At 42.6% G+C, this 12,162-nt stretch overlaps 1 protein-coding gene across 6 annotated transcripts in view; it reads right to left on the bottom strand.

Moving 5' to 3' along the window:
• The window catches only part of OS9 (OS9 endoplasmic reticulum lectin), a 31,693-nt gene that overhangs the window by 1,614 nt on the left and 17,917 nt on the right, over nucleotides 1–12,162 (bottom strand). For 4 of the 6 annotated variants that reach the window (XM_078076186.1, XM_036077980.2, XM_078076187.1 and 1 more), the window contains exons 6-12: nucleotides 3,261–3,471; nucleotides 3,041–3,145; nucleotides 2,726–2,826; nucleotides 2,498–2,549; nucleotides 1,749–1,837; nucleotides 1,230–1,505; nucleotides 831–1,020 (exon numbers count right to left, since the gene is read on the bottom strand). In XM_078076186.1, the coding sequence (XP_077932312.1) occupies nucleotides 831–1,020; nucleotides 1,230–1,505; nucleotides 1,749–1,837; nucleotides 2,498–2,549; nucleotides 2,726–2,826; nucleotides 3,041–3,145; nucleotides 3,261–3,471 (1,024 nt within the window). The remainder of the gene's footprint in view (nucleotides 1–830; nucleotides 1,021–1,229; nucleotides 1,506–1,748; nucleotides 1,838–2,497; nucleotides 2,550–2,725; nucleotides 2,827–3,040; nucleotides 3,146–3,260; nucleotides 3,472–12,162) is intronic. The other 2 variants (XM_036077976.2, XM_036077981.2) reach the window with 1 other exon arrangement.

The following is a 12,162-nucleotide window of genomic DNA, read 5'->3' as shown; positions in this document are numbered from 1 at the left end:
TTCCATCACAAACACATAGATGAACCAGGGCTCAGAATAAATTAGTGCCCTCCCCTTCAAGCCTATAAAGCTCCCTCCACCAACTGCAGCCTCCCTTTTCCCTCCCAGACCAATAATTCTCTGCCTGTCCCCTACAGGAAAAACTGTGTTTTCTGAGGCAAAAATCAGGCCACCTGGGCCAACAAAAAAGTTTTAAAAAGCCAGGTTGGAAAACTGTGGTTTGGTACTCCACATGCTGGTACTCGAAAGACATTCCAAAGTTCATAGAGGTAGGGGGATGGACGGTGTGAAAACAGAACATTCCATTTGGAATGTCTGATCTCATACGACCCTGTGGAAGGGAGATCAGGGGGTGCAAGAAGAAGCAATAACTTCAAGTCTGTCCAGGCAACAGGCTTATAAATATCTGGGCTTGCCTATTCACACCCCACTGGCTGGGGCCCCTCCCAGCGCCAAGGGCTCATTGTTGATAAGCTGCGTCCTTCACCGCTGTGTGGTCTTCAGCACGCAGGCCCACTCGCAGTCGTTCCGTTCCTGTCTCCTGACCACCCACTATGTGCCAGGAAAGTGCCAGGCACTGGGTGCACAGAAGCAAGCCAGAAAACAAGACAGACATGCTCTAGAAGCTGCTTCCCAAAAAGATGAATGAATAGGAGCTAACGAGGCAAAGGGATGCCGTGGGAAGAAGGCAGGTATGAACACAGCATTCCAGAAAGAAGGAAGGGAGTAAGCTCCCTCAGAAGGGAAAGAACACGATCCCCTCCAGGGTCCACCAGCTGAGGGATAAAGACAACAGGCTTGACTGCCCCTCCCTGTCTGACAGCTCTTACCTGCTGTTTGGGGGGAGAGGGGAGGCTTTTTGGGGACAACCCTCCTTTTCCTGTGCTTCTTCACCAGTTCTGGACTCTGTTTTTCCTCCAGCCTTTTGATGAGTTTGTTGATAGTGGAGGTCAGGGCCAGCATCGCCCGGTCACGCTCGGACTCCTTCTGCAGCCCGTCTGGGCCCAGCTCCTTCTCTGTCTGGAGTGCCCAAGGCAGGAGTGGGGAGTCAAGGGGCTGGGGGGGGGGGGGGTCAGCGGTCCACGCTCTCCAGGAGAGCACTAGCCACGTCCCAGCCCTCTCTCTGCGCCCCCTTCCCTAGGGCTCCCTTTGGGCCCTCAGGCCGGCCCAGCCCCCAGGAGCGGCAGGCTGCGGGAGCCGGGAGCGTGGGCAGTGAGAGCCGTGCGCACCTCCTGGATGATGTTCTCCAGTTCCCGCTCCATGCCGGCCTTCACCTCCGACCGGAGCCGGTCTCGGTCTGACGGCAGCAGTATCCCTTCCAGTTCCTTCTCAAACTCTCCCAGTAACTGCTGTTCATCCTCATCTTCGTCTTCATCCTCCTCCTCCTCCTCTTCTTCCACCTCGTTCTGATGAGCCGCGTCACTCTTTTCCTTCACCTCTGCTTCCCTGTGAGGGACTTCTGCAGCATCGTCTGCAGGCTGCTCTTGGCCTCCGTCTGGCCTCCCCTGGGTAGACGGGGACCGGAAGGAGGAGGTGGACAGTTGGGGTTTCAGGAGAGGCGCCCGGGCGGCAGACATACAGTGGCTGGAGCGCGGTCGCGGGGCGGGAGGGGGGCGGGTCGTCTCGGGATGGGGAAAAGAAAGGGAGTCAGCTCCACGGGGCTCACTTCAGGCCCAGGTCAGGGGCGGTTGTCCAAGTGCTCCCGGCAGGGAGGCGGGGTCTCCCCCTCCCTTAAGCAGGGCCCATACCTTTTTTGAGCCACCTTTCAGCTCCTCTATCAATCGAATCAAGTCCGCAGGACTCCGGATGACTTTGACCTGCACGTTGTTCTGAAAATCTGAGATGAAAGAGCAGGAGTGAACCAGTTGTGTCCTAAATTCTATTTTGATTTCCTGAGGAGACCAAGGAAGGATGTGGCCCCCGCCTCCAGGAGCCACCCGTCTGGTCAGTGAGATGGGGCCAACACAGCCCCCTGGAGAGCACTGTCCTGCGGTGGGCCCACAGGTGAGCGAGGGGATGCTAACGAGCTCCTGGCGCCGGCCCTGCTAGGCCCTGCTGACAACTACTCCAGGTTTTAGGCCCACGGAAGAGATTCTAGGGCCACAGACTCCTCCTCCCTGGATACTGTTCTCCCCTTTCCACAAATACAAACCACTGATTGTCCACTCTGTTCCAGGCACTCTGCTATGAACTACAAACTCATTCTCTTAACCTCACAACCACCCTGTAAGGTAGGGGTATTACCCACTGTTGGGGGCTGAGGAAACGGAGGTTAAGTGAAATCACCCAGGATTACAAAGTCAGCAAGTAGCAGAACCACTGTGTCCTGCTATCTCCCTAGAAGGGAACTGCCGTCTGCAAACAGTATTACCTCCTGCAGCAATGAACTGGATGCTGGCCTGGCCTCCCCCACCAGTGTTTAGCTCCACCCCACCCCCACCCCAGCCAACCCCAGAATACATTCAACCAGTAAAGGAGACAGGGAGGGTTCGCTCACCATGGGGAGGGCCCGGAGCTGGATCTGCTGCCTCAGGGTTTGGTTCCTGCTCCTGATGAGGAGAAAGGGCACAGTCCAGTACACTAGGTGTTTATGTCTACCACACTCGTAAGGCGGTGGTTTGGGGTACAGCCTTGCCTCCCTAGACAGGTGTAGGTCATCTCGTGATGACCTCAGCTCGCCCAGGGCCAGCCTCATCAGAGAAATGGCCGGGAAGCTGGCTCTCACCTCAGCCTGAGCCTCCTCTGCCCCAGGGGTCTGCTCCTCTGGCTCATGAAGCATCTTCCAGAAATCTGATTCCTTACTGTCATCCTTGGTGTGGCGTGCACCTGGGATACAGAGAACAGGGAGGAATCTGAAAGGGGGGGGAGAAATGGAAGGGAGCAAGTAGAATGGGGTACATTCTCCTTCACTATTGCTAAGGAATCAGGACCCAGAGTACTTCCTCCCCCCCGCCCCCCCAAGAGTCAGTCCAGGGCAGTAAGACTGGGGAAGGGAAGAAACGGAGAGAGGTTTCGTGGAACTGGGGCAACAAGGTCCTACCTGCTCTCTCTGAGGGCACTGCCCCCGGCTGGGCCTCACTCCACATTTGGGTCTCCGGGCCTTGCAGCTCCTCTAGGACTTTATCCCCATACTGCTTGGAGTCTACTGAGAAACAGTGTGTGGGCAGGAGAGGCCATGTGCCTCTGGGCTCTCCATCCCTTCTCTTCTGCCGGCTCCGCCCCGTGTCACTTCTTCCTCTCCTGGCCTTCTCATTACTCACCAGCTTGCCTCTGAATGTAGGCCATGTACTCCTCGGGCTGCAGGGCAGGGTGACAGAGAATGGCCTGGGGGGCGGCACTGGGTGGGGGCCGGAGGAGAGGGTGGGGGCAGAGCCGAGGCGTCCGAATGGTCAGCACATAGGAGCAGGACAAGGGCTCATCCACACGGTCGATGTAGTCCCCGGACATACCAGCACCCTCGTCACAGAGGAACTGCCAGGATGGAGAGGGCGGACAAATAATAATTACCACTAATAAGGAGCTTTTGTTCCGGGAGCGGCCGCCTGTTATGTGGCACTTACTGTGTGGCTGGTTCTGTGCGTGCATTGTGTGGATAACACTGTACACACATTAGCCCTGTTAATTATCACAAAAACCTAGTGAGGGAGGGATGCATATCACAAGTTTGTGGCTCAAAAAACTGAGGTTTGATGCAGGTAAGGGACTCAGTCAGGTGCACCACTGGTAAGTGGTAAAAACAGGAACTGAATTCAGGCAGCTTCCCTGCAGGTAACCAGCCAGTTTGTGTTTCACATTCTTGCTTTATATAAATACAGCGTATATATACTTATATGTATTTGAGATAGATAGATATATATACACAGTTGACCCTTGAACAATGCAGGGTGTTAGGGACACTGAGATCACTTTTAACTGTGATATACAAGTTACTGGAGACAAACTGCTCATGCCGAGATGATCAGCGTCATGGAGTTTGGAGCGGATACCCGCAACACTTGAGCTCATCCCAACAGCAACAGCAGGTGGCTACAAAAGTGTTACAGTCATACAGAATGTACTACGGTTTTATGCTGTTATGATTTACTACTGCATCCTTATGTTTGTTTACATTTCTCTCTACTGTGAATGGCACCATATATGGTCTATAAGTCTGTGCCTGAGTTTTGACAAATTTTAATTTTTATAATAGATTTATGTATATTTTATGGTAGCAAATGATAGACTACTACCTACATATATTTCATGCATTCATGACATACCTAACTTAATTTTCCCAATATTTCTAGGTTATGTGGTTAATCTGTGAGTTCTTTCAAATTGTCATAAATCTCCAAAAAATTTTTCAATATATTTACTGAAAAAATCGGCTGATAAGTAGGCCCACACAGTTCAAACCTGCTTTAGTCAAGGGTCAACTGTACTTATATGTATTTGAAATGTATATATTCCTTTTGTGTGTGTACGCATGTATGTGTATATATATGATTAAAATTTTTCCCTGCAAAAGACAATATTAAGAAAGAAAAAAAGACCTCAAATCAGTAACTTAACCTTCTACCTTAAATCACTAGAAAAAGAAAAGCAAACTAAGCCCAAAGCAAGCAGAGGGAAGGAAATAATACAGATTAAAACAAAAATAAGTGAAATAGAGAATAGAAAAACAACAGAGAAAAACCAATGAAACTAAAAGTTGTTTTGAAAAGATCAGTTAAGTGACAAAACTTTGGCTAGACCTACCAAGAAAAAAAGAGAAGACTGAAATTAGTATAATCAGGAATGAAAGAGGGGATATTACTATCAACCTTACAGAAACAAAAAAGGATTGTAAAGAAATACTATGAACACCTACATGCCAACAAATCAGATAACTTAGATGAAATGGACAAATTTCTAGAAAGGCACAACTACCAAAATTGACTCAAGAAGAAAGAGACAATATGAATAGACCCCATAACAAGTAAAGAGATTGAATTAGTAATCCAGAAACTAACCACATAGAAAATCTTGGGCCAGATGGGTCTACTGGTGAATTCTACCAAATATTTAAAAACCAATAAATACCAATCCTAATCAAACTCTTCCAGAAAAAAAGAAGAGGAGGGAATATTCCCCTCAACTCATACTACAAAGCCAGTATTATAACCCAGATACCAAATCTAGACAAATATATCACAAGAAAAGGAAACTATAAGCCAGTATCTCTTATGAATGAAGACCCCAAATCGTCAACAAGATACTAGTTAATCAAATTTAGCAACGTATAAAAAGGGTTACACACCAGACCACGTGGATTTATCCCAGGAGTGTAAAGTTGGGCTAACATAAAAAAATCAATTAATGTACTTAATACACCCTATCAATAGAATAAAGGACAAAACCCACATGATCATCTCAATGGATGCAGAAAAAGCATTTGATAAAATGTGACACATCTTCATGATTAAAACATTCAACAAACATGAAATAAAAGAGAATTTCATCAACCTGCTAGAAGGCATCTATGAAAAATCCACAGCTAACATTATACTTAATGGTGAAAAACTGAATGGTTTCCCCCTAAGATCAGGAATGAGACAAGGATGGGGCGCCTGGGTGGCTCAGTTGGTTGAGTCTAACTCTTGATTTTTCGGCTCAGGTCATGATCCTGGGGTTGTGAGATCAAGCCGCGTGTTGGCTCCAAACTGGGTGTGGAGCCTGCTTGAGATTCTCTCTCTTCCCCTCTCCCTCTCCCCCTTCCTCCCTCTGCCAGCTCTCTCTCATGCTCAAGCTCTTTCTCTCTCTCTCTCTCAAAAAAAAAAAAGGAATAAGACAAGGATGTCTGCTTGTGCCACTTCCATTCAACATCTGACTAGGCCAATAAGGCAAGAAAATGAAATAAAAGGCATCAATATTGGAAAGAAAAAAATACAACTATCTCCATTTACAGATGATTTTATATATAGAAAATCCTAGGGGCACCTGGGTGGCTCAGTCGGTTAAGCACCTGACTTGATCTTAGCTCAGGTCTTGATCTCAGGGTCAGGAGTTCAAGCCCCTCATTGCGCTGCATGCTGAATGTAGAGCCTACTAAAACAAGAAAGGAAGGTGTAGGTAGGTAGGTAGGTAAGGAGGAAATCCTAAAGAATCTATTAAACTATTGGAACTACTATACAAGTTCAGTAAGGTTGCAGGATACAGGAATCGATTGTATTTCTATAACTGCAATGAACAATTAAAAATAAAATAATAGAAAACAATTCCATTTGCAATAGCATCAAAAGAATAATTAGGAATAAATGTGGCAAAAGAAGTGCAAAACTTATACTCTGAAAACTACAAAACATTTCTTAAAGAAGTTAAAGACTTAAACAAACGGAAAGATATCCAAGCTCATAGATTAGAAGACTCAATATTAAGTATTAATATTAAGATGGCAATCCTCTCCCAAATTGATCTTTACATTCAATGCAATCTCCACCAAAGTTCCAGCTGGTTTAGTTGTGGAAATTAACTAAATGATCCTAAAATTCATATGAAAATTCAAGGGACTCCAAATAGCCAAAATAATCTGGGAAAAGAACAAAGTTGGAGAACTCACAATGATTTTATTTTTTTTATTTTTAAAGATTTTATTTATTTGACAGAGAGACACAGCAAGAGAGGGAACACAAGCAGGGGGAGTGGGAGAGGGAGAAGCAGGTTTCCCGTGGAGCAGGGAGCCTGATGCGGGGCTCGATCCCAGGACCCTGGGATCATGACCTGAGCCGAAGGCAGACACTTAACAACTGAGCCACCGAGGCGCCCCTCACACTGATTTTAAAACTTGCTACAAAACTACAATAATCTAGACAGTGTAGTACTGACATAAAGACAGATACATAGACCAAAGAGATAGAATTTAGAGTCCAGAAATTAACCTTTACTTTTACCATCATTTGATTTTTTGAAAGGTAACCAAGATAATTCAATGGGAATCATCTTTTCAACAAATAATGGTGGGCCAACTGGATATCTACGTGCAAAAAAAAGGAGTTGGACCCCTACCTCCTACTATATATAAAAATTAACTCAAAATGCATCAAAGACCTAAATATAAAACTATAACATTTTCAGGAGGAAATATAGGTGTAAGTCTTCATGGCCTTAGATAAGCTAACGGTTTATTTGATAGGACATCAAAGGCACAGGCAACAAAAAATAGGTAAATAGGAATTCATCAGAATTCAAAGCTTTTGTGCTGCAAAGGACACCATCAAGAATGTGAAATGACAACCCAAAGAATGGGAGAAAATATTTGTAAGTCATGTATCTGATAAAACTTGTATCCAGAATACACAAAGAAAACTTACAACTCAATAATAAAAAGACAGGGGCGCCTGGGTGGCTCAGTTGTTAAGTGTCTGCCTTCGGCTCAGGTCATGATCCCAGGGTCCTGGGATCGAGCCCCGCATCGGGCTCCCTGCTCCGCGGGAGGCCTGCTTCTCCCTCTCCCGTTCCCCCTGCTTGTATCCCTCTCTCGCTGTGTCTCTCTCTGTCAAATAAATAAATAAAATCTTTAAAAATAATAATAATAAAAAGACAAATAATACAATTTAAAAACAGGAAAAGATCTGAATAGACATCTCTCCAAAGAAGATACACAACTTGCTAATAAAGCACATGAAAAGACGTGCCACATCTTTTACCATCAGGGAAATGCAAATCAAAACCACAATGAAATGCCACTTCACACTCATTAGGATGGCTATAGTTTAAAAGATAAAAGCAAATGTTGATGAGGATGTGGAGAAACCCTCATATGCTGCTAGCGGGATTGTAAGATGGTGCTACTGCTTTGGGAAAAGTCTGGCAGTTTCTCCAAAAGTTCACTGTATCATCCAGCAGTTCTACTCCTTGGTATCTACCAAGAGAAATGAAAACCTATGTCCACACAAAATCTTGTTCACAAATGTTAAAAGCAGCATTGTTCATAAAACTAAAAAGGGTAAATAACCCAAATGTCCACCAAGTGATGAATGGATGAACAGTATGTGGAACAGTACTTGGCAATAACATGTAAGAAAGTAATGGTGATGCTACCCATGGATGATCCTTGAAAACACAGTAAGTGAAAGAAGACAGACACAAAGGTCACATATTGTATGATTCCAGTCACATGAAATGTCGAGAAGAGGCAAATCGGTAGAGACAGAAAGATGAGACGTTGTCTAGGGTGCTGGGTGTGGTCAAGGGGACAGTTTGATGGAAAGTAACTGCCAAAGAGTAGGGACTTTCTTTTAGGGTGAGGAAGATGTTCTGAAAGTAATTGTGGTGATGATGGCACAACTCTGAATATACTACACACCACTAAACTGCGCGCTGAATTGCATGGCATGTGACTCATATCTTTATAAAACTCTTACTGAAAAAAATACTACATAACTTCTTACTCAGGTGAAAGAAAAGGTGGCATGATTAAGACAAAATGAAAGAAAATAAAAGCAAGAAAGGAGAGAAAAAGAAACAGAACAGATAGAACAAAAGAAAGCATAAAATAAAATGTTAGAAGTAAATCCAAAAAATATATATATGAAATATATATATGAATTTATATATATATAAAATAAATGGTTAAAAATTTCTAAAAATATAACAATGCTGTTTACAGAACACATTTAAGACATAAGAATATAGAAAGGATAAAAGTAAAAGGATGAAAAAAATACAGTAAACAACTCAGTGAAAGCTGTCATACAGTTCTATTACCACACAAGAGACTGTAAGTAAAAAAAATTAAGATAGAGAAGATCAGTTCATAATGTTAAAAGTTCAACTTATGAGGAAGATAATTTAAATTGTATGTAATTCTTTATCTTCCTTATTGTCTGTCTCTCCCAACTAGAGCAGGAATTTTTGTCTTTTTTGTCCACCAAAATATCCCTAGCAACTACAACAGCGCCTGGCACGTAGAAGCCCTCAATAAACATTTGTTGAAGAAATGAACAGATTGCCCCAAGATACATAAAGCAACAACAGACAGAATAATGAATAAATTTTAAGAATAAGGAATAACAGACAAGTCAATAATTATAGAAGACAAATGACTGAACAGCACAATCAATAATCATGACCTGAAAGACATACAGAAAACACTGTACCTAACAACAGAGTACACGTTCTTTTCTAGCACAAAGAAACATTCCGAGAAACTGACATATACTGGGCCATTTAACAAGTCTCAACGAATTTAAAGGACTCAAATGGCACAACTACCAGATATTCTATGTAATTATGAGATATATAAGAAAATCAGGGAAACCTGAAGATATTGAATATTTGATAATACTAAGGAATTACTGTTAATTCTTTAGTGTGATATGGTATTGTAGTTATGTTTTTAAAAGAGGTTTTTCATTGGGCACCTGGGTGGCTCAGTTGGTTAAGCAACTGCCTTCGGCTCAGGTCATGATCCCGGAGTCCTGGGATTGAGTCCCACATCGGGCTCTCGGCTCAGTGGGGAGCCTGCTTCTCCCTCTGACCCTCTCCCCTCTCATGCTGTTTCTCTGTCTCTCTCTCTTTCTCTCAAATAAATAAATAAATAAAATCTTAAAAAAAAAAGAGCTTTTTCATTTATTTTTAAATTTTTTTTTATTTATTTGTCAGAGAGAGAGAGAGCACAAGCAGGGGAGTGGGCAGAGGGAGAAGCAGGCTCCTCGCTGAACAAGGAGCCAGATGTGGGACTCGATCCCAGGACCCTGAGATTATGACTTGAGCCGAAGGCAAACGCTTAACCGACTGAGCCACCCAGGCGTCCCTAAAAGAGCTTTTTTAAAAAAGGATTTATTTATTTGAGAGAGAGAGAGAGAATGAACGTGTGATGGAGGGAGAGGCAGAGTGAGAGGGAGGGACAGAATCTCAAGCAGACTTCATGCTCAGTGGAGATCATGACCTGAGCTGAAACCAAGAGTCGGACGCTTAACCGACTGAGCCACCCAGGGGCCCCTAAAAGAGCTTTAACTTTAGAGGGATAAATACAGAAATATTTATGGATGAAATGATGTCTGTAATTTACTTCCAAATAGTCTGGGAGTGGAGGCGATAGTGGAGGGAGGTGGGCAAGAAGATAGATAAAATGAGACTGGACATATTTGTTGAAACTAGATGATCACAGGGGGTCATTGTACAATTATCTCTGATTTTATGTATTTCTAACTTTCCAAAATAAAGGTTTTACAAGGACAATCTTAAATACATATAAACTGCACCCAGCACTTATACTTTTAAGACATATTTACACATGAATATATGTATAATGTAATAATCTTTTATAACAACAAAAACTGGAGGGAAAACTATTTACTCACTACAGCAATGATGACAAAATGATGGGAGATTCATCCAGTGGAATAATATGCAGAAGTAAAAACAAAAAACAAAGCTCTAGATGTAAGGCCATTGAAAGATCTCTAAGAATTATTGTCACGATATATAAAAACAAGTTGCAACATGTGTTTAATAAACTATACGTTGTGTATAAAAAAAGAGAAAAAGAAATAAGATTCTCTAGTCATAACTGCTTGTGAACCACAAAGAAAGGCAAGGAGTGCACGTGAAACACTAAGAGCAAGGTGACCTGTGGGGGGTGGGGCATGAATGGGAACTGAGCAGGTGCGAGGTAAGTTTGGGAGGGGGAATTTTCCTTGCACAAAAATTTCTATACTGTCTGGGTTTTCAATCATGGAAAAGTATTATCCGTTTGAAATTTAGATAAAGATACAAATCAAAACCACAATGAGATACCACCTCACACCAGTCAGAATGGCTAAAATTAACAGGTCAGGAAACGACAGATGTTGACGAGGATGTGGAGAAAGGGGAACCCTCCTACACTGTTGGTGGGAATGCAAGCTGGCGCAGCCACTCTGGAAAACAGTATGGAGGTTCCTCAAAAAGTTGAAAATAGAGCTACCTTACGACCCAGCAATTGCACTACTGGGTATTTACCCCAAAGATACAAATGTAGTGATTCGAAGGGGCACCTGCACCCCAATGTTTATAGCAGCAATGTCCACAATAGCCAAAATATGGAAAGAGCCCAGATGGCCATCAACAGATGAATGGAGAAAGAAGATGTGGTACATATATACTATGGAATACTACTTAGCCATCAAAAAATGAAATCTTGCCATTTGCAGTGACATGGATGGAACTAGAGAATATTGTGTAAGTGAAATAAGTCAATCAGAAAAAGACAATTATCACATGATCTCACTCATATGTGGAATTTAAGAAATGAAACAGAGGATCATAGGGGAAGAGAGGGAAAAATAAAACAAGATGAAATCAGAAAGGAAGACAAACCATGAGAGACTCTTAATTATAGGAAACAAACTGAGGGTTGCTGGAGGGGAGGGGGGGGTTGAAAAAAAAAAAAGAAATTTAGGTAAAGAAATTTAAAATAGCCATAAAAACTTATAATAACTAAAGTAGTGCTTGGAGAGAAATTTATAAGAAATGTTTATAAAAAAGGAAAAGCTGAAAATGAAGGAGTTAAGCATTCATTTCAAGAAGTTAAAAATGGAACAGTAAAATAAACCCAAGAAAGCAGAAGGAAGGAAAATAAAGAGTAGACATTAATAAAATAGAAAACAAATGCAATACAGAAACTCATAGAGCCAAAATAGTTGGTTCTCTAAAAAGAGTAATACAACTGACCAACATCTGGTGAGACTGACCAGTAACAAAGGAGGCAAAAAACCCCTGAGGAATGAAAAGAGGAACCTAATCACAAATGCTACAGAGATTAAAAAGATAATAATAGAACGGTATCATGAACAACTTTATGACAATAAATCTGAAAAATCAGATGAAATGGATAAATTCCTAAAAAATACACCTTACTATAACTGACACAAAGAAATAGAAAACTTTGAATATTCCTAAAATGAACAAGAAAATCAAGTTGAAAAATCAAATCTTCCCACAACGAAAATGTAGAACATGATTTTCCAGGTTAACTCTAGCAAACGCTCAAGGAATAAAAAAACTGCAATCTTGAGGTACCTGGGTGGCTCAGCCAGTTAAGTCTTGATCTCAGGGTCATGAGTTCAAGCCCCATGCTGGTGTGGAGCCTACTTAAAAAAAAAAAAATTACAATCTTAAACATTCTTTGGAGTATAGAAAAAGTGAGAACATTTTTTAACT

Source organism: Halichoerus grypus, chromosome 6 (genome assembly GCF_964656455.1).
Source record: "Halichoerus grypus chromosome 6, mHalGry1.hap1.1, whole genome shotgun sequence".
NCBI lineage: Eukaryota > Metazoa > Chordata > Mammalia > Carnivora > Phocidae > Halichoerus > Halichoerus grypus.
This window is presented reverse-complemented; position numbering and strand designations above follow the sequence as displayed.